At 42.9% G+C, this 24,033-nt stretch overlaps 2 protein-coding genes across 3 annotated transcripts; one reads left to right on the forward strand and one right to left on the reverse strand.

Moving 5' to 3' along the window:
- The first annotated feature begins 508 nt into the window (after nt 1-508).
- LOC310678890 (aquaporin-12-like) lies at nt 509-10,136 on the forward strand. The gene is made up of 3 exons (XM_083443436.1): nt 509-2,941; nt 5,881-5,997; nt 7,610-10,136. The coding sequence occupies exons 1-3, from the start codon at nt 2,335-2,337 to the stop codon at nt 7,798-7,800; spliced, it is 915 nt and encodes a 304-aa protein (XP_083299562.1). The 5' UTR covers nt 509-2,334; the 3' UTR covers nt 7,801-10,136.
- On the reverse strand, nt 9,066-23,309 carry LOC310678835 (galactose-3-O-sulfotransferase 2-like). 2 transcript variants are annotated; one of them, XM_083443281.1, is made up of 4 exons: nt 23,007-23,309; nt 18,291-18,401; nt 14,980-15,895; nt 9,066-11,524 (listed from the first exon to the last, which is right to left on the reverse strand). In XM_083443281.1, exons 1-4 carry the CDS (start codon nt 23,033-23,035, stop codon nt 10,685-10,687), a joined length of 1,896 nt encoding a protein of 631 aa, XP_083299407.1. In that variant the 5' UTR covers nt 23,036-23,309; the 3' UTR covers nt 9,066-10,684. The 2 variants fall into 2 exon arrangements, with proteins under 2 accessions (XP_083299407.1, XP_083299408.1); XM_083443282.1 differs by lacking the exon at nt 18,291-18,401 and having other exon boundaries at nt 23,007-23,298.
- Between the last annotated feature and the right edge of the window lie 724 nt (nt 23,310-24,033).

A 24,033-nucleotide genomic window follows, 5' to 3' on the forward strand; every position in this document is an offset into this window, starting at 1 on the left:
ACTTACAGTAGCCTCACTGAAATTGTTGAACATGACTAACTTAGGACCTGCTTTAGATACAACCCTTCATTGCCTCTGTCAGTCATGTGATACATGGAGTTACTGCCATTCTTTTACCAAAATGCCATGGGACACCAACCCCAAACAAGTCATTCTAGTCGTAGTAGTCACTGTAATGTTAAGGGAATTTGTGTAATGTTATGGGAATCCAGTGTTTTATGCGTTCTACTTCACCAGAGCCTAAAGCAGTTCCAGTCCAAGTTTTACAAAAAAATATGCAAGTCACACAGCATCCAGTGATAGTTAAAAAAAAAAATGTCCTACCATGCACCTAAAGAAAGAAAGCTTGCCTGCTGCCTTTTTCCTTCTATCCTCTTCCCCCTCTTTTTAGCATTATTATGTGATCTTCTTAACACCATCAGCTTCTAATGAGGTTAACTGCTACAGGAAATGTGGCAGACGCACTTTTTGAAAAGTAAATTATCTCCATCCCCATCCATTAAAAAAAAGTATAAGTAAAAAATAACAAACCAATCTAATTGCTTTACAAACAAGATCCTGAAAAGGGCAATAAAGAATCAAACGGGAATCTGGGTTCTCTGAGCTTTGCTACTGTGTAGCCATTAAGGAAACAGTTCTGAGCATGCTCAGAACATTGGCTCCTGTATCTACCAGAAAAGTAACCTGCTAATGTGGCTGGATTGCGATCCAGGAGAACTACACAATTAGGGCTAAGAGCTAGTAGCTCCATTAACATACAGGTATCTGAAGTTATCTGAAGAAGTGTGCATGCACACGAAAGCTTATACCCAGAACATACTTAGTTGGTCTCTAAGGTGCTACTGGACAATTATTAGTATTAGTATTAGTATTAGTATTATTATACAGATTTACTATCATGTTTTATTCCTGCTTGGTTATAAATGGATGGAGCCTCCTGGTCATAGCAATGCTTTTTTTGCTTTGAGAATCTGGGTGATGCAGAAAACTGATTGACCAGAGAACTGGAGATTCACAGAAGAGTGGCTTTGAGATTTTGATGGAAAGTCTTAAAAATTGTGTGATAATTTACATGGTAGGGCTAAGCCCTTGTTGCCCTAATAGACCCGCTTCCACTGACTTTAATCGAGGTAGGAGAAATGAAGAGTGGAAACCATATAAAATACTAGATTTTAGCAATGGCAATTCATTATTTTTTAGTCATGTTTACAAGGTGTTCTCTCAGTTTACAACATACACTAAGCACTGGAGGGGGCAGCTTTATGGGGCCCAAATTCTGTACATGCTGTGAATACCTCTAAATTGCCAATGAGGTGGATAAGAAGGATGAAGTGTGAAAAGTGGGGAAGAATTTCGGAGCTGGAATCCTGTGGAGGAACAATCACTAGAAGTTAGTCTTGCTTCACCCCTCAGGCGAATTCTACAGAGCTGCACCTTTCTTACTACATATTTCATTTTTGTTCCATGTGTTTCATTTTTATCCAAGGAGCCTAGTGTCCTGTTATGTGGTTCCCTCTACATAAATCCCAAAATAACCATTTGTGGTTGGTTCCTTGAGTGTGAGATAGAACAAGCTTCATATCTGAGTAGGTATCTCAACCTGGATCTTCCTGCTCAGCCAGGCACTCTAATCACGGCATGAGATTGCCTTCCTGTTTACTCAAGGGCCTGAATTTTGTGGGTCCATAATTCATCTCTTTATTCACTCTTCATGCTTAGTTGTGTGTCTTATCGGTTTGGTATGAAGAAAACATCGTGACGGTGACCAGAGACGAACTAAAAATAAACGCCACAGTCCGAAGAACCTAAATACTATTGAACCTAAAAGCCTGGGCTGTGTGTTTGTGTAACTGGTGATATTAGCCAAGAATGAAGGTAAATGAGCCCCAGGAGCATATCGTCCTCAGCTGTAAAAAATTAACTTTGTTTGCAAGAGCAAATATCTCAAATGTGCTCCTGGAGTCACGATGCTGGATTGAAATATTAAATTACTTACTGGTTTTACTGCTTTCCGAACCAGTTTCTTTGTGTTCTAGTTTTGACTGGGTTGGTGGTAATCATAGAAGAGTCAAAATGAAATCTTGGCTATTGCTGATGTGGCAGTGATAAGGGAGTAGCTCTGTCCCAGGCAGTTGCACTATGGTGTCAAAATGTGTTGGTTTTCCCAGAGATTTCTGCGACCCTACTGACCTGTCAGCTTTTGCCACGTTTGCTTAAAAATGCCTTTCTGTGGAAGAACAGCAGGTGTGGACTAACCCTTATCCCTCCCCCTCTTTTAAGCAGTGTCGATCTCTGCGTTACAGGGCACCTCCCATCTCCTATGTGACTTCCAGCATGGCTGGTTTGAACGTCTCCATAGCCTTTTTCTTCTCCATTGTCGCCCTTTGTGAGGTGACCAGGAGGCTCTCCAAGAGAATTTTTCCACCTAAGCTGTACTCGTGCTTTGCTAGCGAACTGGCCAGCTCATTCCAGCTGTGTGCTTGCTGCCTGGAGCTAAAGATGCTTGTGGAGATTGGTCCATGGGGTGGTGGCTTTGGCCCAGATGTGAGCTTCACACTCCTCTTCCTTCTCTTCTTGGTTCATGGTGCTTCTTTTGATGGAGCTTCTGCCAACCCTGCCGTCTCCCTCCAGGAATTTTTAGCTTTGGATTCTCCTTTTGTGGCCACAGTTGCCAAGCTCTTGGTCCAGTTTATGGGGATGATAGCAGCTGGTGCCTTGACCAAGCTATATTGGTCCAGGGAACTGACAGACTTCCACATGATTCAAAACTTACTGGCCCAAGACTGCAGCTCATCGCTCAGAACATCTGTCTCCCATGGCATCTTTGTGGAGGCCACATGCTCATTTTTTTTCAACATAGCGATTCTCAGGTTCCGATCCATTTCTCCCATGTACAGAGCCCCTGTCATTGCACTCACTGTTACTGCCTTGGCCTACACAGGTAAGGATTCAAAGCTAGTCTCCTCCTCTTCCCAATGTTATATGTTCAGAAACTTAACCAAACAATTTAATCTGTGTGGTGCTTTTGTATATAAATGGAATTGCCATGCGGTAAATAAGGGTCATTTGCTTGTGTGACTTAAAAAAAAAAATATATAATTTTATTTATAATTTTCATTTATATACATTTCAACAAAAGTTCAACAATAATTCTATCATTTCAAATCTCGACTTCCTTCCTCCTCTTTCTGCGGTTCCTTAAATTTATTTCATCATTTCTTACTCCAAATTATCTTAACTTATTCTTTTATTAATCTGTTTTGATATATACTTTTGAAACTACAAGTTATTACAGTAATCCTGCCAATGTCTTAATCTGTTTACAATTTGTAAATATTCAATAAACCATTTCCATTCCCTTATAAAAAGTTTTTTGTCTTGATTTCTTATTCTTCCCAAGTTTCTGTAGCCATTCTTCTTTCGTCAGGACTTCTTTCCATTTTGGGGCAAATAACATTTTTGCAGTTGTCATTGCATACATAAATAAATTTCTGTACTGTTTAGGTAGTTCCACTCTTATAATATCCAAGAGAAATGCTTCTGTTTTCTTTTAATTTTTTTTAAAATAAATGTTACTTTACCATCTTTTTCAATTTGTTACGTATCATTTCCCAGTAAGCCCTAACCTTACTACATATGAAAAAATGTGCCTTTGTCTTTACATTTCCAACACTTACTCAATTTTGATTTATACATTTTTGCCAATCTACTAGGTGTTAGATATAACATTTTTATGTAATTTTCTGTTAAACCATAGCTTGCTGTAAATTTTAAATCCATAGTCCATAATCGTTCCCATGCTTGTATTTCTATATTATGACCAATATCTGTTGCCTAATGTATCATTGAAGATTTCACTTGCTTGTCTTTTGTCTCCCATTCCAATAATATTACACATTTTAGACATCACTTTAACATTACAGTCTAATGAGTCTCTCTCCAATTGTAATAATTGTTGCCCAAACCCCTGTTTCATATCTTTATTAAATACTTCATTCAAATGATGGTATTGTATCCATGTTGTTAACATTCCTGATAGATCCTTAAACTCTTTTAATTTAAATTCTCCCACCCTCCTCTCTTGATAAATTTCTGTAAGTTGCCCAACCTTCCATCATATTCTTCTTCACCGCTATGGCTTCTAATGGTGAAAGCCAGAGGTATTTTAGTCTCCAATAGATTTTTGTATTTATCTCATACCCTATAGAGATTTTTCCTAATTATATGGTTTGTAAATCCTATAGGTACTTTCACCTTTTCATACCACAAATATGCATGCCAACAAAAAATATTATCATGACTTTCCAAATCTAAAATGTGCAGATTCTTTAATATCAACCATTCCTACAACCAGCACAGACAAGATCCTTCATAATATAATCTCATATCCAGCAGGGGAAAACCTCTCTTTTGCATCTCTCCATATTTTATTCTCTGTTTTTCCCATTGCCCGATATATTTAGAAATGTCTTTTGCAATATGTTGAAACAATCTGTCTTGCCAGTCACCGGTATTGATTGAAACAAAAATAACATTCTTGGTAATATATTCATTTTTATAGTCGACACTACCCAGCAATTTCAAGTTTCATTCTACCCCATATTTGCAGGTTTCTTTTAATATCCTCCCATATTTTCAAATAATTTTCTTTATGCCTAAGGGCAGTATAAAGGGTGAGATGCTGGGAATAAGAAGCTAAGGTGGTGCTTGAAATTGACAGTGATAGAGGCTGCTAGAAATCACAGTTATAGGGGATCTGAAAAATGGGACCAGTAGGATTTGCTCTTTGATTCATTGATTCTCAAACGGCTCCTAACCGAAGAATGGGAGGCTGTAGCATCTCTTGCTGCTGAGGATAGATGTGTCACAGTGCCCATTCTACTCAAGGCTTCCTGAAGATACAACATCCCTGGTCTTACTGCTCTCTATTTGTTCATCAAAGGTCTAGGTCCTTCTAGAACTAGAATTTCCTTTCTCTCCACCCTGCACTGGGTCTCTCTGAATGAATTTTGTGCTCAGACGTAGAGGGCTTTCTATCTCTATTTGTCAACCTTCTTCAGCGCCTGGTGGGAGGAGAGGCTGCCGTCGCCCAGCCCTACATAATGCACTGACTCTGAGGGGCAGGCAGAGGGCAAGGACACCCTGCGTGGGAAGAAAGGGGGAGCAGAGCGCAAGGAGTCTTGATTTTTTTTTTAACGCTTTGTGTGTCCATGTCCAGTCTTGCCCCTTTCTATAATCTATTTATCGCTGTGCATTTTTCTTTTTGTAAATCTACCAAAGAATAAAATAAAACCAGGATTACGGGGTTTCCTCAGGACAGTGAAGGGTGTGTGTGCTGTCCTGTTGGTGTAGTGTTGGTGGCACTTACACTTCTGATAAGAAATGCTCTTGGGCAGGGGTGATACACAAAATGTGGGGTAGAAGAGGGTCAATTGGACAGGGAGTGAGAAATGTTCCTATTTTCATCTGAAGAATGTTAGAGGGTATGACTGCTGTCAGCTTCTGTACATAGAATTGGAGATGGGGTGTGGCAAAGTAGTTTAAGGGTGCTGGGAATTGTAGCTCTGTGGGGGGGACTACAATTCCCAGGATTCTTTGGGGGACGTCATGTGCTTTCAGGTTGGGTTGAATGTGCCTTAAATGTCTGGTATGGATCTCCCCAGAGAGAGACAGCACTGGCCCAGGGCATATTGCTTTCCTGAGTCGCTACCTAGCAGAGTTGCAACTCAATACTTCAGATTAAATTCCCAGATTCTTCTGTTCTTGTTTCAAACTAAACATCTTTCATCATGTCAGTTTAATAGATCTTATCATGCACATGTTGGTGTCTAAGCCAATTTGATTAGGTGGATTGAACTGTTTGCATTTCTCTTCCTGCAGCTGCACCTTTCACAGGAGCCTTTTTTAACCCTGCCCTGGCATTTGCTGTGACTTTTTCCTGTTCTGGGAACAGCTTACCAGAGTATATGCAAGTGTATTGGTTGGGGCCCACTGCAGGTAAGTCAGATTTCAAGACAGTGGAAGATACAACTATGGTTGCAGCTGTGACAAAATTTTGTAGTACAGACGAATAATGCCTAAAATAATGCCTTTGTGGCTTAGGGCCCTCGTATCTACGGGACCGCGTCTCTTGGTATGCCCCGCAGAGGACCTTAAGGTCCATTAATAACCATAGTTTAGAGGTCCCAGGCCCTAAGGAAGTCAGATTATCCTCCACCAGGGCCAGGGCCTTTTCAGTGATGGCTCCGACCTGGTGGAATGCTCTGTCCCATGAGACTAGGGCCCTTCAGGATTTAACCTCCTTCCATCGGGCCTGTAAGACAGAGCTATTCCGCCTGGCCTTTAATTTGAATTCAGCCTGATCTTTTATTTCCCTTCTCTTCCCTCCCCCTCCCTTTTTATGAAGATCACCCGCGCTGAGACCCCACAACTAATTCTCCCCTGGCCGCCTCGCTGGTCCAAGTAGGACCAATTCAGTTAGCCCTGGGGATTATCTAATTGATTTTTGAATTTTATTGTTATTCATGTTTTTATACCGTATTTTATGCTGCTTTTATAATAAATGTTATGTACTGAAGTTCTCACCCTGGGCCAGCAGGGGGATACTGTAGATAGCTTTCACTCAGGTCCACGTCAGTTATTTTAGGCGGGAAACCCTGGGTTGTTGTTGCTACAATGTTGACAGCCGGCTGCCTATAAAAGCAGGCCGGCTGAGCTGTTTGCTGTTCAGTTCTGTTCCAGCTTACAAAATAAAGAGCTGCTTTGGAAAAATCGCTGTGTCATCTGCCATGTCTACCCACTATTTAACAATTAAGGAGAAGGGGAGAGAAGGGGACAACAGAGAACGAGATGGTTGAACAGTGTCCCATGGACTGCAAGAATCAAACCTATCCATTCTTAAGGAAATCAGCCTTGAGTGCTCACTGGAAGGACAGATCCTAAAGCTGAGGCTCCAATACTTTGGCCACCTCATGAGAAGAGAAGACTCCCTGGAAAAGACCCTGATGTTGGGAAAGATGGAGGGCACAAGGAGAAGGGGACGACAGAGGACGAGATGACTGGACAGTGTTCTCGAAGCTACGAACATGAGTTTGACCAAGCTGTGGGAGGCAGTGGAAGACAGGAGTGCCTGGCGTGCTCTGGTCCATGGGGTCATGAAGAGTCGGGCACGACTAAACTACTAAACAACAACAGCAACAAAACATAAACAGCATTGTTCTGTTCTGCCTTGAAAGTCTTTGCAAGTTTATAGTTCTTAATTGCCGGCAATGTTGTCTTAGAAAGTCTTTGACAAAATCAACATACTGTTTTCTAAAACAAAAGCAAACTAATATAATGAAATAAAAAATGAATGGGGACAAAATGGCAGGTCAGAGAGATTTATTTCTCTTCTCTAATTCAAGATAAGATGTGTTTGATGCCCTATTAGGTTTTTCTAATCTGGAGCAAGCTTGCCTATAGTGAAGGTGCCCTTGTATGAAGAAGGCCTCAGAGTCTTTTCACAAATAGTTGCAATCCCTGCAGGTTTTATAAGGTTATTCTAGCAATAAGCTGATCAGACTTTTTGTGCAGACTGATTAAGTCTTCCTTGTTCTTGACTCTCTTCCAGGGATGCTGGTAGCTCTGTTCGTGTATCGGGGGAACATCCCACGACTCTTTCAGACAAACCTGCTGTACAGTCAAAAGAACAAATACAGGATCCCCAAGGGAAAAGCAATTTCAGTGTCTGGTGCTGAACAAAGACAGCCAAAAACACAGAAGGCGACCAGCTGCTCAGGACCATCTGAGAGAACAGAGTGAAAGAGATTGGCATTGGTGGGTGGCACTGGGGGTCCTTTCAGTCTTTGGTTGTTATTATTTGGAGACCTTGAGCATCTCTCTGTGTTCCTGAGGTCGCTTGTAGTGCATTCTGGCTGGAAAGGGACAAAAAGCCATCTCTCATGTGCTGCCATATCACCAGTGAGCTAGTGCGTTGAGCTAGGTCCTTGCAAAGGTCTGTAGAAGTTAAGACCCTTAACATTCCATACATTCAGGTTGTCTTCTTAGTGCCCTGTTGGGGATATTTTTCATTCTGTAGCATCCTTATGAATGGGTGGGATGGTGTAGTACCTTGTGGTTCCCACCCAGAGAAAGTTAGCTATCTTCAGTGCTTTTTTCCTATGGGTACGTAGGGGTACGCATACCCCAAAACATTTTATGAATCTTTGTACTTTTGTCCATTTACTGTATTTATTTCCCCCAATTTGAACTATTTTCTTGAGTCAAAATGAAAGTACCCCTAAGAAAAAAGCACTGGCTATCTTTATGTTCTGTGATATGTGATAAATAAGGGAGGAGCCTGTGGCCCTCTGTATGTTGTTGGACCCAAGCTCCTATCAGCCCCACCCAGTGTGGCAAAGTGGGAAAGGATGATGGGAGCTGTAGTCCAAGTTCCCCAGCCCCATTATATAATATGGTGGGTTCTTTGGCATTCTTGAATGTACAGGCAACTCGCAACTCACATGCATTCAAGTCGCAAGGGACCCTACTCGCAAGGGACGTTTTTGGCACTGAAAGCTGGTGGGGGCAGAATAGGATCAGAATTTGGTAGCGTGGGGACAAAATAGACCAGATCGGACCAGAAGGGACTTACATGCATCCCACTGACTCATATCACGGCCTGGAACAGAACTCCTGCGTAAGTGAGGATTCCTCCGTATGTGTTGTTAAGGGTTTGGCACTTAAATCATATATTTGATTTTATATGAATCATATGATTTCATGAGAGAGCTGCTGGAACTGAGTTCTGGTGAGTTCTGGCTGAAAAAAGCCCTGGGTATTTTTTGCACTTGTGTAATGCACTGGAAGTGTGCAACAGCTTTTTTGTGTGTGCAATTGCTTATTCATTAGATTTTTCACCTCCCCTTTACCATGAGGTCTCAGGGTGGGTTACAGCAATTTAAAAACACAGTCTTTAAATTAGTTTAAACAAACCACAGTCAAGAGAACTGAGTGCTCCCACCCCAAAATGTGCTAATAAGCTTCCAGCGGTGACAGCAGATGTACAACAGCTGACTTACTGGCTAAAAAAAAAAAGTATTTTTATTAAATTTCCAAAAAGAATCCACATAAAATACCAGTGCATGTTACAAACTTTTTTCTTTCTTTTGTATTGTCAACTAATATTGACTTACTGACTTTTCATGGTAAAGGGAAATCCATATTCAATCTGGGCAGGGGGAAGAGTACAGGTATGGTGACATCACATAGACAACGCAGAAAGTCAATGAACAGCCCCGATTCACAAGCAACACTCCATCTGGAATTTGCCCCTTGCACCTGTGTTGCACCTTGAACTTACCCTGTATCCTTTTGCACCCTCACTTTCTCTACCCTTGAGTACATAAGGGACAATAAATACACAATCATTCAATATATTCCTTGCCTAACTCTTAACAATGTGTTCTTATCAGCTGATCTGAATTAAGCCATTTGCAATGGGGAAAGCACATCTCTCTCTGTAAACAATGAGTAAGGTAAACAATTCGTTCAATTGCTTAAATGCCAACCGATTGCCCTTGTTACAAATTAGAAGTATGATCCAACTAATTAAACACTAAGGCTGCAATCCTAACTCCACATACTTGGCTAGAAGCCCCACTGAATTCAATAGGGCTCATTTCTGCTTCTGATGAAGCATGGTTAAGATTGTTCTGTAAGATTACAATCCTACTTTGCATATTTTTTGGGGGGAATAAGCCCTGATTATCTATGGAAATCCATTCTTAACTCTGTCCTTGAAATCAGTTTGCCTTTGAAAAGCGTCCGTTTCCATGTTGTGTCTGCTTTCTCTCCCCCTCCCCCCCCAAGAGACATGATTGTGATAGTTTAAAAGGACCTTGTGGTCATATTGAAAGTGTCAAATAGAACCAATACTCTAATAGCAGATGGGGAAGTAGTCTTCAGAGTAGAGTTGGCCACACATGATGAGAAATCCTTTAATGTACTGACCCACACAAAACTTAATTTCAAGTTGGTTGTCAGGATTTGGGGCTGGGGGTATTATTTATATCTCTTAGAAATTCCTTCCCTATTGGCAGTGCTTGATGTTTGGTGATAAGCCAATTGCTAATAAAATAGATTTTTGTTCAGTTCAACTTAATGTGAATTAATTATTGCTTGGTTACTTCTAGCATTTTTATTGTGTATTCTTTTACATTTGTATAGTGGTTTCCTACAGTCAGCTTGCTTATTGATTGATTGATTGCCCAGTTTTTTCTCAAAAGAGCTTAAGATGGCTGACATGGTTCTTCCCCCCCCCCTCATTTAACCCCCCAAACAACCCTTTGAGGTAGGTTACAGCAAGAAAACAGTGATTGGCTCAAGGCCACCTAAGTGGGGATTTGAACCCTTGTCTCCCAGGCCCTAGTCTAGTACTCTAACCACAACACCACACTGGCTCTTTAGAAGAGGGGAAGTTGTAGGGACTCTGGTGTTACAGATGAAGGGTGGGAGGCAGCATAGGACTATGTGGATTTTGATTCCCATGTGGATCAAAATACCGTTTTTAAAGGTCCTGGTAATAGGTGACTTGTGCTAGACATGATCATATTTTGCAGCTGGGCTTTTATCCTTCAGACCTTGCTTTAGTCCTGATGTTGACTGTGATCAGAATCTTGTTCTTATGTGTCTCACAGATTTGTTCTCAAACTGCCCTGCGGTTGTATAGATTTGGCAAGCGAGCTGGGTTTCTGGGTGTCAAAGTTTTCCGGGGAAACTGTTTCCTATACAGGAGGCTACTATACTGAAGCTCAGGTGTCACTAGATGTTGGCACATCTGCCTTGTTGCCCTATCCAGCCCAGGCTTTATGTTATAGCCTAGTATTTTTGCTTTGCCATACTGCAGCGGGGCCAGTGCTGGGTCTGCGATCTTCATAGGGACGACGCTGCCACCTTCTTGAAGGCAAATCTTGGCTAGCTGTTCCCGCTTCTGCTGCAGCGCCCTCACTTCCTGCTGCATGTGCTCCCTGCCCATGTGCCCGTCAATCTTCTCCCAAAAGGTCCTGTTGAAATGCACATAGAGTTCCCAGTCCAACTTGTTCCAGCTTTTTATCTTCTCTATGGTGTCTTTGGAAAGGTGGGACTTTGTGCTCTTGTCTCTGCTGTTGAGAGGGAAGGAGACCACGTCATCCAGGTCCCAGCACAAGGCCTCCTTCAGCAGCACCATGGATTCATCAAAGTATTCTGAGATGAGGAGAAGGTCAAATTGTGCCTCAATGCCTCTCAGCATGAGCTGGACATTCTTTGCGGAGAAGTTCCCATTGTGGTTATAGCCAAAATCGAACGTCATTAGGTTTTTGGCATACTGGCTGTCACCGGTTGAGGCACTGTAAAACTTGGAGGTGTCGTTGAGAAACTCCTCTAAGCTCTTGGCTTTGGCAAAGGCAGAGGACCCTTTGTAGTAGGCGAAGGATGATTCCATGAGATGAATGGGATTCCGGAGGATAGAAAAGTAAAAGCTTGTGTTTGGCATGACTCGAGCAACCTGGGATTGCAAGCAGAGGAAACAGATTAAAAAATATTAAAAATAATCCAAATCACGTTTTTCATTGAACTTTTGTCACAGCTCCTTGGTCCCCATATGCCAGGCTGCTTTAATGGTGGTGTATTGTGCAACTTATTATTGATCCTGACACAATAATAGCGCATCAGTGGTGAATTTATTCTGCTTTACCTTGTTCTGTGAAGCTTCCCCAATGCTGCCACATGATTGCTGTTTGGAAGGGCTACGGTGCAAGAAAAGCAGTACGAAAAAGTAAAGCAGAATAGTTGTGGTATAAAAATGTGTTGGGTTTCAGCAGGAGGTTGCAGGATAAGCACACTGGAAATGAAGCAGTGCGACCACCCTGACACTTTTGCAGGAACAAACAACAGAAGCCCCAGCCAGCATAGCAAATAGTCAGGGATTATGGGAGTTTTAGTCTTGTGGCATCTGGAAGGCACTACATTGTCTACTCCCATACCCCTCAAACCAGTGTCATTTTTCTAGAAAAAGAGGGGTTGGAACTCACCATGAATGCCTTCCTTGTTTTCTTATAAAGGCAATGGTGCCCACCTGAGAGGTGCCAGAACTGAGTTCCGGCGAGTTCAGGCTGGGGGGGGGGCTTGCCCTCAACTGTTCTGATAAAATGGGGACATCCTGTTTTTTTCATGTGAGAGCATGGCAGCCATTTTGGGTGCCACAATCTCATGCAATCTTGCCCCCCAAAAGGTGCTTTTTCCGGAGATGTGATCTCGTGTGGGAGTGTGGCCCGTGGAAGGTATGTACTCCTGGTATTCAACATATAATGACAATACCCGTGCCCAGCTGACCTACTGATCCTTAAAAGGGAAACAAAGACGATAATTGCCTGATTTAGCCATAACAGAAAACTGACTCCCCACTACAATGTGAACAAGCTGCGCTGAACATCAGGCTTGCATACTTCCCTTTTCCCTCTCTTTTGTACACCAGAAGAGGAAACCAAGGTTGTCTGTTCCCGGTTTTACACTAACCACATTTCCCCTTATGATACCTGAACTCAGAAACTGTCGTTTGATTCCCACAAATGAATTAAACAAACTGTTTTCTCGGATGCTGACTTGTGCTGACTAGCTAGTTAGCAAACAAACCACTCTCCAGGCTCAGACATGATAGGGACTTGACCTCATTTGTAATGTTTTATTTTGAAATCTTTAAGACAGTATTTTAGTTTCCTGTTAATGATGTTGCTTTGAATGTATATTTAATATTTGACTTTTTCCTGTAATATGTTTTTCTGGATTGTTTTATTTAATGTAGGCTGTAAATCACTTCGAGATTTTCCCGCTTAAAAATATAAAGTGGTATAGAAATGAAATGAACAATGAAAATAAAATATTAAACAGTACTGAAAACAGGATTGCATGTGACTGTTCCAATAGCATCATGAATACAAATCATCAAGAATGTGCAATAAAAAGCATGTCTGAAGGGGCCCAGAGTTCTTCTTGCTAGCAGTTTAAATGCAAGATAGTTTGTGTTTCCAATTAAAAGTTGAAGGTTGCATTTGAGCAAGCTCAATGTGCTTTACAAGTTGAACCTAATTGTTGGCATCCATCTGTCTCGAGAGACAATGGAGTGTGCCTTCAGGGGTGAAGTCAAAATGCTGTGTTAGCAACACCAAAGTGACCTCCCCGGGGCGCAAGCTTGGGCAGTGTGTATGGAGGTCCTGGGCTGCCCATACAACAAGACCCCCACTCTTGGCCTCCCTGATGTGGTACAAAAGAAAGCAGAGCAATTTGTTTGGCACCAGCTTGGCTGCAGGAGTTTCTGGAAGGAGGAATAAAAAGGTAAAGGTACCCCTGCCCGTACGGGCCAGTCGTGTCCGACTCTAGGGTTGTGCGCTCATCTCACTTAAGAGGCCAGGGGCCAGCACTGTCCAGAGACACTTCCGGGTCACGTGGCCAGCGTGACGAAGCTGCTCTGGCGAGCCGGCACCAGCGCAGCACACAGAAACGCCGTTTACCTTCCCGCTATAAAGCGGTACCTATTTATCTACTTGCACTTAGGGGTGCTTTCGAACTGCTAGGTGGGCAGGAGCTGGGACCGAAAGACGGGAGCTCACCCCGCTGCGGGGATTCGAACCGCCGACCATGCGATTGGCAAGTCGTAGGCACTGAGCTTTTACCCACAGCGCCACCCACGTCCCCCAGACAACAAGACCCCCACTCTTGGCCTCCCTGATGTGGTCCAAAAGAAAGCAGAGGAATTTGTTTGGCACCAGCTTGGCTGCAGGAGTTTCTGCAAGGAGGAATACATGGTGCCATTCAACCTTCTTAGAGACGCCACTCCAGATTTCCAGAACCTGGTGTACTCTGGTCCATGGGGTCACGAAGAGTCGGACACGACTAAACGACTAAACAACAACAACTCCTTAGCTTTTTATTCTCCTGAAGATATCTTGCAAGACAGCAGAGATTTAGGACCAGAGTTTTTCTTCTCTTAGATGGGCTACCTTGACAGGATGACAAGCCCCTTCAACATGTGTGGAAACTGCCTTCCTGACCCTTTGAACCAACTATTGGTCTTGTCCGCTTAACCCGCCAGAGCCTGTCTTCACATGCAGTCCCTAACTCACCAAGGGTTTGAGGCCCATCGACTATCTTTGACTGGTTTAGCTTGCCAGTCAAGGCCATTCCCAGGGTGTTGACAGCTTCTAGGAGTCACAGGTGAGAGCTGAGTGCAAGGTGGGGACCAAAGGTGGACAACCTACCCCAGAAGGAACACAACTTTCCCCTTACCAGAGGTACTACCCCTCACCTAACACCCCATAAACTCCAGGTTGAACCTTTGCAGTCAGAACTACGATGTGTGGGTGTGATTTATGCATTTCAAACTCTCCTTGCAGCTGTGAATATCAGGGCTGTCATGATGAGCTTCTGCACTTCAAAATATGCCACTAGATCAGAGGTGAGTGTCATTTTGTTGTGCTGTTGTGGAACAATTAGGATTTGGAAATCCTTGTCAACCTACTATGAAGCACCCAGAGATTTTCCATTGCATCTTGATCTAGCTTCTGCTCACCCCTGCTCTAAGGAATTTGCCTCCTATCCTACAGATGCTTGCGTATTTCACCTTGTTGTTCCCTCCTGCAATCAGCGTGGGACTCATCTTGTTACCTTATCACCAGTCTTTTCTAACAGAGACTGATGACCTTTATTACTTTACATTGCAATGATGGCATCCTGTTCAGTGTAGATTAAGGCTGGTCAAAGTTTCATAAATTGAAAGATGCATATTCTGCACCTAAGTGGCCCCACTCCTAGTCCTTCTTCTCACCCACTCATGACTTCCAGCATCCCTCCCTTGCCCCACTGAGCTTCCCTTCCCACTCCTTACAACATTTATTCTTGTCCACCTCTAGAAAGAACCAGTTTCCTACCCATAATTTTAGAGAAAGAAAGCTGCTCAGCTCTTACCTCTGGTTGAAAGAACCTCATATGATGACACATAATGTGGAACTGGGGGTCTTTTTTGGGAGAAAACCCCTGCACAGCTGCTGCCGTGAAATAACGAGGATAGAACAATTGAGTGGCACCATTGCTTGGCAAGGCAAAGGAAAGGTTGCGAGTATCACCAAAGCGAAACAAGATGTTCATGACAGTGCTGCTGGCACTCTTGTGCACTTTGAGGAAAACAACGTGGGTCTTGGGCATGCATGTTGAACCTTGAGAGGGGCTGGAAGTGCTCCCTCCCTCCTTTGCTGTTCCAACTTTGGGAAGAATATTGTTTTCTGGTGGAGGTAGTTTCATGGTTGGTGGTTTTGCTGACGCCATCCCAACTGTTCTTCTGTCTCCTACAGCACTGAAGGCCTCTGGTTGAGTCATTGTTGTGTGCTTCGGAAAGGGGTGTCTTTCTGGGTCTTTGACATGTGCTGTTTGATCCTTTGCAGAAATCCTTGTTGTGGGTTCTGCCACCTTGAACAGGGAACTTCCATCCTTTGTTGCAGCAGCAGATGTCTGATCATCAGCAAAGTTCACCGCTACTTGGTCTCCTCTGGGATCTTTTGGGGTGCTGTGGCTCCACCAGTCCCTCAGCCTGTTTGCTGTGTGCTGAGCTTGTACCCTCTCATCACCTTCAACAAATGGGGTTTGCCAGAACTCTTCTTCGCTGCCGAAGCTGGCAGCCAGCAGTTTGGTTTTATTGAAGGCTGTGTTCAGTTTTGTGGCTAGCCTCTTTTTCTCTGCAGGGTTGGGCCTGGGCTCCCTCTTTTGTGCGGTGCTTTTCTGCAGAAGTTGAGCATAAGTTGGGCTCCTTTGAACCTGGGTGGAATTCTCACTGGCTCTGTTTTCTTCAAGGGGAAGCTGATTCTGTTTGAAATTGCATCTACAATTGCTATGGAAAAAACATCAGATGGGGTTGAAAATGACATCTCCTGCCCTCTGTGTCCACTTTCCAAAAACCACTTTCTATTGCTTGCTTTCCCTGGATCCCTTCCACTCCACCCAATTCACATGCATTTCCTTTCTAATGTCACTACTGCAGGTAAGTGTTTCATTCTTTAAATCTAAAAATAAAATAGCATGGTTGTTACTGTATGTACACACAGTAACATTATAATTCTCCCCATATAGACAAAACCCTTTGGTCCCATCATCTGCCATACTTCTCTTGCATCACCCACCCCTATTATAAACAAATCTAGACATCTTCTCCAGCTTTCCTTGACATACAAATGTTTATGTCCACCGGCTGTGAGCCAAGATACACAGGATGCTGCCCTCCCAATGCAAATAGCAGCTTGGGCGGGGGGCGTTAAGTCAGCACTATGGCAGCTGGATGGTGAGGTGGGAGAAGAAGGATTAAACTACCTTTTCCCATGGTCCTATCTATACCTGATGTCTCCCCCACCTCCACCACTCATGGCTGCTATTTGCCTTTTGTAAATGATCTGTGAAACTTGGTTGTTTTCTTTTAAAGGAAGCACCCTGTGTGCATTGGGCTTGTGAGTTGCTGGGTGTGAAGAGGCGCAGTGTACAGGCGAAACAAGATTGTGAGCAGGAACAAAGGACAGTCAGCATTGCCACTGCATGGGAGTCCTGGGACACTGGACTATGCTCCTGATGGCTGCTTTCCCTTCCCATTTGCTACCCACATCTGAGCATGATTTTGAATAATTGCTGGCATTTTCTGCTGAAATTCTATTATTATTATTATTATTATTATTATTATTATTATTATTATTATTGAAATTTATATGCCACCCCATACCCAAAGGTCTCAGGGCGGTTCACAAAAAGGATCACAATATATAAAATAAAAATAAAAACAACAAGCCAATACTGCCCCCCAAAAAGCCACATTTTAAAAGGGTATAGGATGTTGATCAGGTCAACCAAAGGGCTGGTTAAGGAATGTTTTTGACTGGTGCCTAAAGGTGTATAATGAAGGCGCTAGGCGAACTTCCCTGGGGAGAGCATTCCACAGACAGGGAGCCACAGCAGAGAAGGCCTGTTTTTGTGTTGCCACCCTCCGGACCTCTCGAGGAGGAGGCACACGAAGAAGGGGCTCAGAAGATGATCTCAGGGTCCGGATAGGTTCATATGGAGATGCTGTCCTTGAGGTATTGCGGTCCTGAGCCGTTTAAGGCTTTATAGGTCAAAACTTTGAACTGGGCCCATAAACTAATTGGTAGCCAGTGCAGCTGGACCACGATCGGTGTAATATGCTCAAACTGTCTTGCTCTGGTGAGCAACCTGGCTGCTGAATTCTGCACCAGCTGAAGTTTCCGAGTCTGTTTGTCTTCAGAGGTAGCCCTATGTATAACCCATTGCAGTAATTCTGTGCAAACTCTTACGTTCAGTAGGGACTTTCCCCACCATACAACTGCAAAATCCATGGGCCCTCTAAATTAAGGCAATGTAATTTATTTAAAATAGGGACGCGGGTGGCGCTGTGGGTAAAACCTCAGTGCCTAGGGCTTGCCGATCGCATGGTCGGCGCTTTGAATCCCCGCGGTGGGGTGAGCTCCCATCTTTCGGTCCCAGCTCCTGTCCACCTTGCAGTTCGAAAGCACCCTTAAGTGCAAGTAGATAAATAGGTACCGCTTTATAGTGGGAAGGTAAACGGCGTTTCCGTGTGCTGCGCTGGTGCCGGCTCGCCAGAGCAGCTTCGTCACGCTGGCCACGTGACCCGGAAGTGTCTCCGGACAGCGCTGGCCCCCGGCCTCTTAAGTGAGATGGGCGCACAACCCTAGAGTCGGACACGACTGGCCCGTACGGGGAGGGGTACCTAATTTATTTAAAATAATTCTTTTTTTCAGATGTCACCAATGCAATTTCCCTTGAACATTTAAATTTCTTCCTGGATATCAATTTTTGACAAGAGCTAAGGCGTCCTCCCTGTCTCATACACTGACACTACTCTAGTTTTGTATAATGACAGGTATTTTAATGTCTACATTTATTCTGATAAAAGGTCTTGTGGCACGTCAAAGACTAACCAATTTATTATGGCATAAGCTTTTAAATTTGCAATAGGATTGGGGGAGAGTAAACCATTTACTCCCTTGCTGTGTTTCTGACAAAATGGACACCTTTAGACTGAAGTTGCTCTCTTCCCTGGAAGGGAGTTATCTATCCCAACCAGCACTGATGGTGTCACCAATGAAACCGAACTGGTGGCCAATTGAAGCAAGCAAGCATCCGTATCTGGGCAGCTCCATGTCTGTATTCCTGGAAAAAAATATGTATTCAGCATTTGCTATCCTGTGCAGGGCCACTGAGCCTACCTGATACATTGGAACCTCTCTGCGACTTGGAATATGAGACAGAGGAGGAGGAGGAGCAAAAGGGCAAACCAGAGTCTTCCCAGCTGGCTGTTACATGAAAGTTTCCATTTCCTGCAGGGAAGGAAAAACATCAGTCTAATAATCTGGGCTTTTGATTTTTTAAAAAAATGCATTTTATGCAATGGGCACAAGTTTAAGTTAAGATGACAGGACTTAGAGCAAATGTCAAGCAGGCTTAGGTTGGGTTTCTTTTCATGCACTTTCTGTAAGCAAAAGGTCACACTCGGAGAAGGGAACCCCTGTTTACACACAGTCAAGGACGATGGATTTTTGTCCTATGCTAACAGCCCCAATTTGCATTAGCAAGAAAGTTCCAGGCCTTTCTAGTCCCCACCCGTATGTGTTTTGGGTTTTTCTACAGGCAGCAAGTTCCATGCACCTGAAAATTCTGTATTGGATGAAGTGGACTTTAGTCTACAAATGCTTATGTCATGATACATATGCTAGTCTTTAAGCTTGCCTTCACCCACTTAGCACCTTTCAGATGTTTCAAACTACAACTCCCATCAGCCCCTGCAACCTTCAATAAGTTGCATAATTTTTCAATTGTATCCAATGCGAGTCCTACGCAGTGGACCCACTGAAGTTAATTTCAATGTGTCTACTCTGAATAGCAGTTAGTTGAATAAAAAACTTTATTTTTACGATGATAGATAGATAGATAGATAGATAGATAGATAGATAGATACAGAGGGTACAGTACACCATAGTCCTGAACATTGTGTTGTGCTGTAGTGAAGATAAGACGTTTGTTGGAGGATGAAGATTTGTAATTATACAAAACTGTGTCTTGTGCCTGGAGTGAACTGTTCAGCTGAACACACTTTTTGTGCTTGAATTGCATTTAAGTCGTTTCTTAAATGAAGCTCATCCTGTATGACAAGGATTGTGTGCATTGGCTCTGAATCATCTGTAACTGAAATATTAGCACCCTAATCTCACATTTCAGTAAGCAGTTTTGTTTGCCTGTTTAAATAAAAGTTAAGTGTGCATATTTCGATTTGCTTTTTGAAACAGAGTTGGGAAAGCATCTGAGAGAATGGTAATAGCCTCAAGTTAGGTTTTCTGCCTGGGAAAGACTTGCACCCAGGGCTGGCCCAAGACATGCTGCCTGGGGTAGCAAAACCATAAAACGAAAACAAAGAAGACAGCATGAGAGGTTGTGCTTCTGTGTCTCCCCAGGGCTCCTTTGCAGATTGCATGACTGTGGGATAAGGACATCAGCTCAGTGGCAGAGCACATGATTAAACTAGGAATGGGCAAATATGTAAATTTGTCTCTCATTTTTCCAGGCTTAAATTCAATTCTCCACCTTTATACATCTGTTGGCTTATTTTAAGTTGTCATGAAAATGCATAATCATTCAGTGTAATTCTATCCTAATATACACATTTTTGTGTGCATTTTTGTCTCATATTTATATTTTGCAAAGCTTTTTTTTTTTTGCAATATCATGCATTTTTGTATGTTATTTTAACACCTATATGCATAGCTATTATACACATATTGCTTGGCTGCAAAAATCAGAGAAGTGTAAATTTTGAATCACAGCTGTGGTTTGATCTGGAAACTGCAAATAATATAGTTTCACCTTGAAACATGAACTGAATCAAATTTCTCCCTCAGCTCTAATTCCTACTGTATTTTCTATGCTCTGTGCTTTCGTTGGAGGAAGGGCAAGATATAAGCATGGTAAGTAAATAAATAAAAATAAAAATATTGCCTCTTTTTCTCCAGTCAAACATAGCATTTAAGATACGCTATGTCAACTTTAGTTTCCCAGCGTTCCAGGACTATATTGAGGAGATTTCACCCCTCCCATATCCAAGAATCTCCTGAGGAGTCTGCTGATTCTGCAGAGAGGAGGAGGCGTGTTCTGCTCTCTACATATTCTGCTCCAGCACCACATCAAAGAGTCGGTCAGTGAGTCGGTCAGTCAGTAAGTCAGTCAGTCAGTCAGAGAGAGAGAGACTGAATGTTAGAGATTGTGTGTTTAGATAAGGTTGCTGCTAAGAGCAGCTGCAGACACTCAGTGCGGTTTAGCATTCTTTATGCTTAGACCTATTTAGCTCTGTATATAGTTGTAGTTGTAGTTGTAGATAGAATAAAGAAGATATTCTACAGAGCTGCTCTCCGAGTTGTTTATATACTCTGCTAGACTCTGCTGTACTCTGCTGTGCGACGACTGTCTTCTTGTGGAAGTGAATCCGATGCTCACAACGCTAAGCTGTGAGTCCACAGCACTTTGATCTGTTCCTGTGCAGAAGGTGGTCTCTGGAAGTGCTACCCAGCTCGCCTAGCCCAGTCGGGCTGAAGTGGATGAGTCCAGTTAGTGGCACTGGCTCAAGGGCGATGCTGACATATCTGACTTCATAGTGAACCATCTTTCTCTGCTGCTGTAAGCAGCCTTCAGATTTCCAGATGTCCCTTTCATTGAGCACCCATCGTGATTTGGGGTCATTATGTTGCTGGCGCAGTTATATGCAATCATGCCATTTGCATCTGCACAAGTTGTGGGGGCAGTCACACTGCTTGATGTACAATAGTTTTCTGTAAAAAAAATAAATCTTGTAACTTTTCATATCACCAGTGTTCTGGGGTCTCCCCACTCCTGCTTTTCTTGCGCCATAGTGCCGCTCCTGACAGCAATGATGCCACAGCATTGAAGAAGCATCACAAAACAACTTAAAAAGTGTGATGATGTGCACACTGTCCACTGTAAATCCACTACTAATGCAGTACTCATATCTTCATAAAAAATTACTGGACATGTATACAGTGGTACCTTGGGTTACAGACGCTTCAGGTTACAGACTCCGCTAACCCAGAAATAGTACCTCAGTTTAAGAACCTTGCTTCAGGATGAGAACAGAAATCGTGCGGTGGTGGCACGGCAGCAGTGGTAGATCCCATTAGCTTAAGTGGTACCTCAGGTTAAGAACAGTTTCAGGTTAAGAACAGACCTCCAGAACGAATTAAGTTCTTAACCTGAGGTACCACTGTATAGGATTGCGCTGTAAATCGCTAACCATTTTGTTAGAGAAGAGGAGAAATAGCTTGCTGAGCAACCACTATCTAGCTCAGGCATAGGCAGACTTGGCCCTCCAGATGTTTTGGGATTGCAACTCCCATCATCCCTGACCACTGGTCCTGTTAAGCTAGGGGTGATGGGAGTTGTAGTCCCAAAACATCTGGAGGGCTGAGTTTGCCTATGCCTGATCAAGCTCCTAGCTGTGGCTCCTCCCTCTCACAGAAGCCATCTGATGATCTTCTTAAAGAGCAGATGAAGCTTCTTCAACAACAGTTTGATGCTTATTGTTTCAATAATTTTATGTAAACCTGTGAGTTCTGTCTGAAAATCCGTGTACAAATACCTTAAACAGAACAGAATAAAAATAATAACTGACAGGCAGAGGGAAGGATAAGTTGCAGAAATCAGGAGGAAACAGCAATAAGATCTCCCACTGTGCCCTGTAAAACTCTTTTTAATGAGAGAACCAATTCTTTTGTAGAAAACACCCCGCACCAGAGCTTTACAAACTGTGTGTCACAACATGTTAGTGTGTCGACTGCCGTGTGTATGTGTGTCAAATGAATGCTCTCTGCGCTCCTCCCAGGGTTGGAAAGGGGTTAGCTTAACCTCCGGTTTGCTAGTAAAACTGAATCACTGTGTCACCAACATGAAAAGTTTGGAAAGCTCTGCCCTACACCCCATTCTGGTTGTATGTTCTACTTGGTTGGTTGTGTGTTCTACTTTTCCTACCGCTAGAATCTCAATGACATGTTTTTAATTTTCAAATAATATGAGTGCATACACAATATATTTTCATAGTTAACACACACTGAATCATGTGAATGCATTTTGCTTAAAATGTGAAAGAAATGCTTTGTGGCATCCAGTCAGATCCAGCTCTTTTCTTCTTTGTAAGAATTCCGGTAACTAGCTGGAACTAGGTAGTAACCATAATCTATTTTCTCTGCCCACCTTGCATATTAATAATTAATTACCGTATTTTTTGCTCTATAAGATGCACCAGACCACAAGACGCACCTAGTTTTTGGAGGAGGAAAACAAGAAAAAAAATATTCTGAATCTCAGAAGCCAGAACAGCAAGAGGGATCACTGTGCAGTGAAAGCAGCAATCCCTCTTGCTGTTCTGGCTTCAGGGATAGCTGCGCAGCCTGCATTCGCTCCATAAGACGCACACACATTTCCCATTACTTTTTAGGAGGGAAAAAGTGAGTCTTATAGAGCAAAAAATACAGTATTTTAAAAAACGTTTAAAGGAAAACCTAGAGCGTCTATGATGAAGATGAGGTTTTCATCAATGAAACAGAGGGCATAAACCAAAAGGAAGATTCGCTGTGCTTGTAAAAAAATGTATCCAGAGAAATAGCTCTATCATCAACAGCCTATTGGGCCTTATTTGTTCAAAGTCTTCCTAGACTTTCTCCCTTGTAGTGAGAAATCACTCTAAAATGTTTCCAGTTCAACCCCCCCCCCCAATCTTTCTTATAGCTTGGGGCCGAGTTTCTCTCTACCACCAGCATGCGGCACAACAGCACTTTGTGTCAGAGTCATATGGCTCAAGTTTACTCCTTCCCCATAGTTAGATTGTTTTTTTCAGCAATAAAATTTAAGGTAAAGTCACTTACCTGATCCAGGTTCTTGTAAGTTTGCACATGGTTTGGTTTATGGAGCACAGAAACAGTACCTTCTTCACTGAAACCAACCCAGGCTGCTCTGAGATGGGCAAAAGTATAAAGCAAATATACCGGTACTTTTCTTTTCTTCTTAGAGACGTGTAGATGGATAGTCCCGCCTACTTTGTCTGCAGGTAATATATGCAGAATTGTTTTTTTGTTCTTTTTATTACGAGAAGGGCTTGCCTTCTGTTGGCATTAACCAGGAGCTGCCTGGAATTTGCCACATTATTAATGAAGCACTACTAATGGGGACTAATGCCTTTGCTAGTTCCCCTGGGGCACTATTATAGTTAGGAACCAGCAAACATCACATGATGAAATGAATGCGTACTCTCACAGGTTTCTGCCAAATTCTCCAACCAGCTCTGCATGTGATAACACAGCGTCATTCTTCATGCATATTTTTGTAAGATCATTAAATTGAAATAGCATGTTCACATCATCCTAAGAAGTCCAAGGATGTGATTTCAATATGCACAATATGCTTATGACCCCCAGTTTGAACTATCTATGCCAAGTGAAGCTATGCAGATCCTGATGTTTAGAAGCAAATGTGGGTTAAGTGGGGGTCAATAAGTTGAAATTGAACCCTGACAAGATGGCAGTCCTGTGGTTGGGTAGTTCTCAGGTCTGGGCATCAGGCAGATTGCCAGTTCTGAATGAGATTGCCATGGCATTGCCATTGTCTGGGGTTCCTCTAGACCAGGCATGCCCAAACTCAGCCCTCCAGATGTTTGGGACTACAATTCCCATCATCCCTGACCACTGGTCCTGTTAACGAGGGATGATGGGTGTTGTAGTCCCAAAACATCTGGAGGGCCGAGTTTGGGGATGCATGCTCTAGATAGTTGTCTAGTTGAGTGTGATGTATGTATGGTTAAATTATATTTTACTTGTGAGCTGCCATGAAATTGTCTCTTGCAACAAAGAACAGGCTAAAAATGTTTCAGATAAATAAATAAAAAAGCACAGACCC

The sequence above is a fragment of the Podarcis tiliguerta genome (genome assembly GCF_965153285.1).
Source record: "Podarcis tiliguerta genome assembly, chromosome: 5".
NCBI lineage: Eukaryota > Metazoa > Chordata > Lepidosauria > Squamata > Lacertidae > Podarcis > Podarcis tiliguerta.

Coding starts and splice junctions, on each gene's coding strand:
- LOC310678890 (XM_083443436.1), top strand. CDS start 2,335: ATGGCTGGTTTGAACGTCTCCATAGCCTTTTTCTTCTCCATTGTCGCC. Junction 2,942..5,880: donor TACTGCCTTGGCCTACACAG/GTAAGGATTCAA, acceptor CTCTTCCTGCAG/CTGCACCTTTCACAGGAGCC. Junction 5,998..7,609: donor TTGGTTGGGGCCCACTGCAG/GTAAGTCAGATT, acceptor ACTCTCTTCCAG/GGATGCTGGTAGCTCTGTTC.
- LOC310678835 (XM_083443281.1), bottom strand. CDS start 23,035: ATGTGCAAACTTACAAGAACCTGGATCAG. Junction 15,896..18,290: donor GAGAGGTTCCAATGTATCAG/GTAGGCTCAGTG, acceptor TTTTTTCCATAG/CAATTGTAGATGCAATTTCA. Junction 11,525..14,979: donor TGAGGTTCTTTCAACCAGAG/GTAAGAGCTGAG, acceptor TTGCAATCCCAG/GTTGCTCGAGTCATGCCAAA.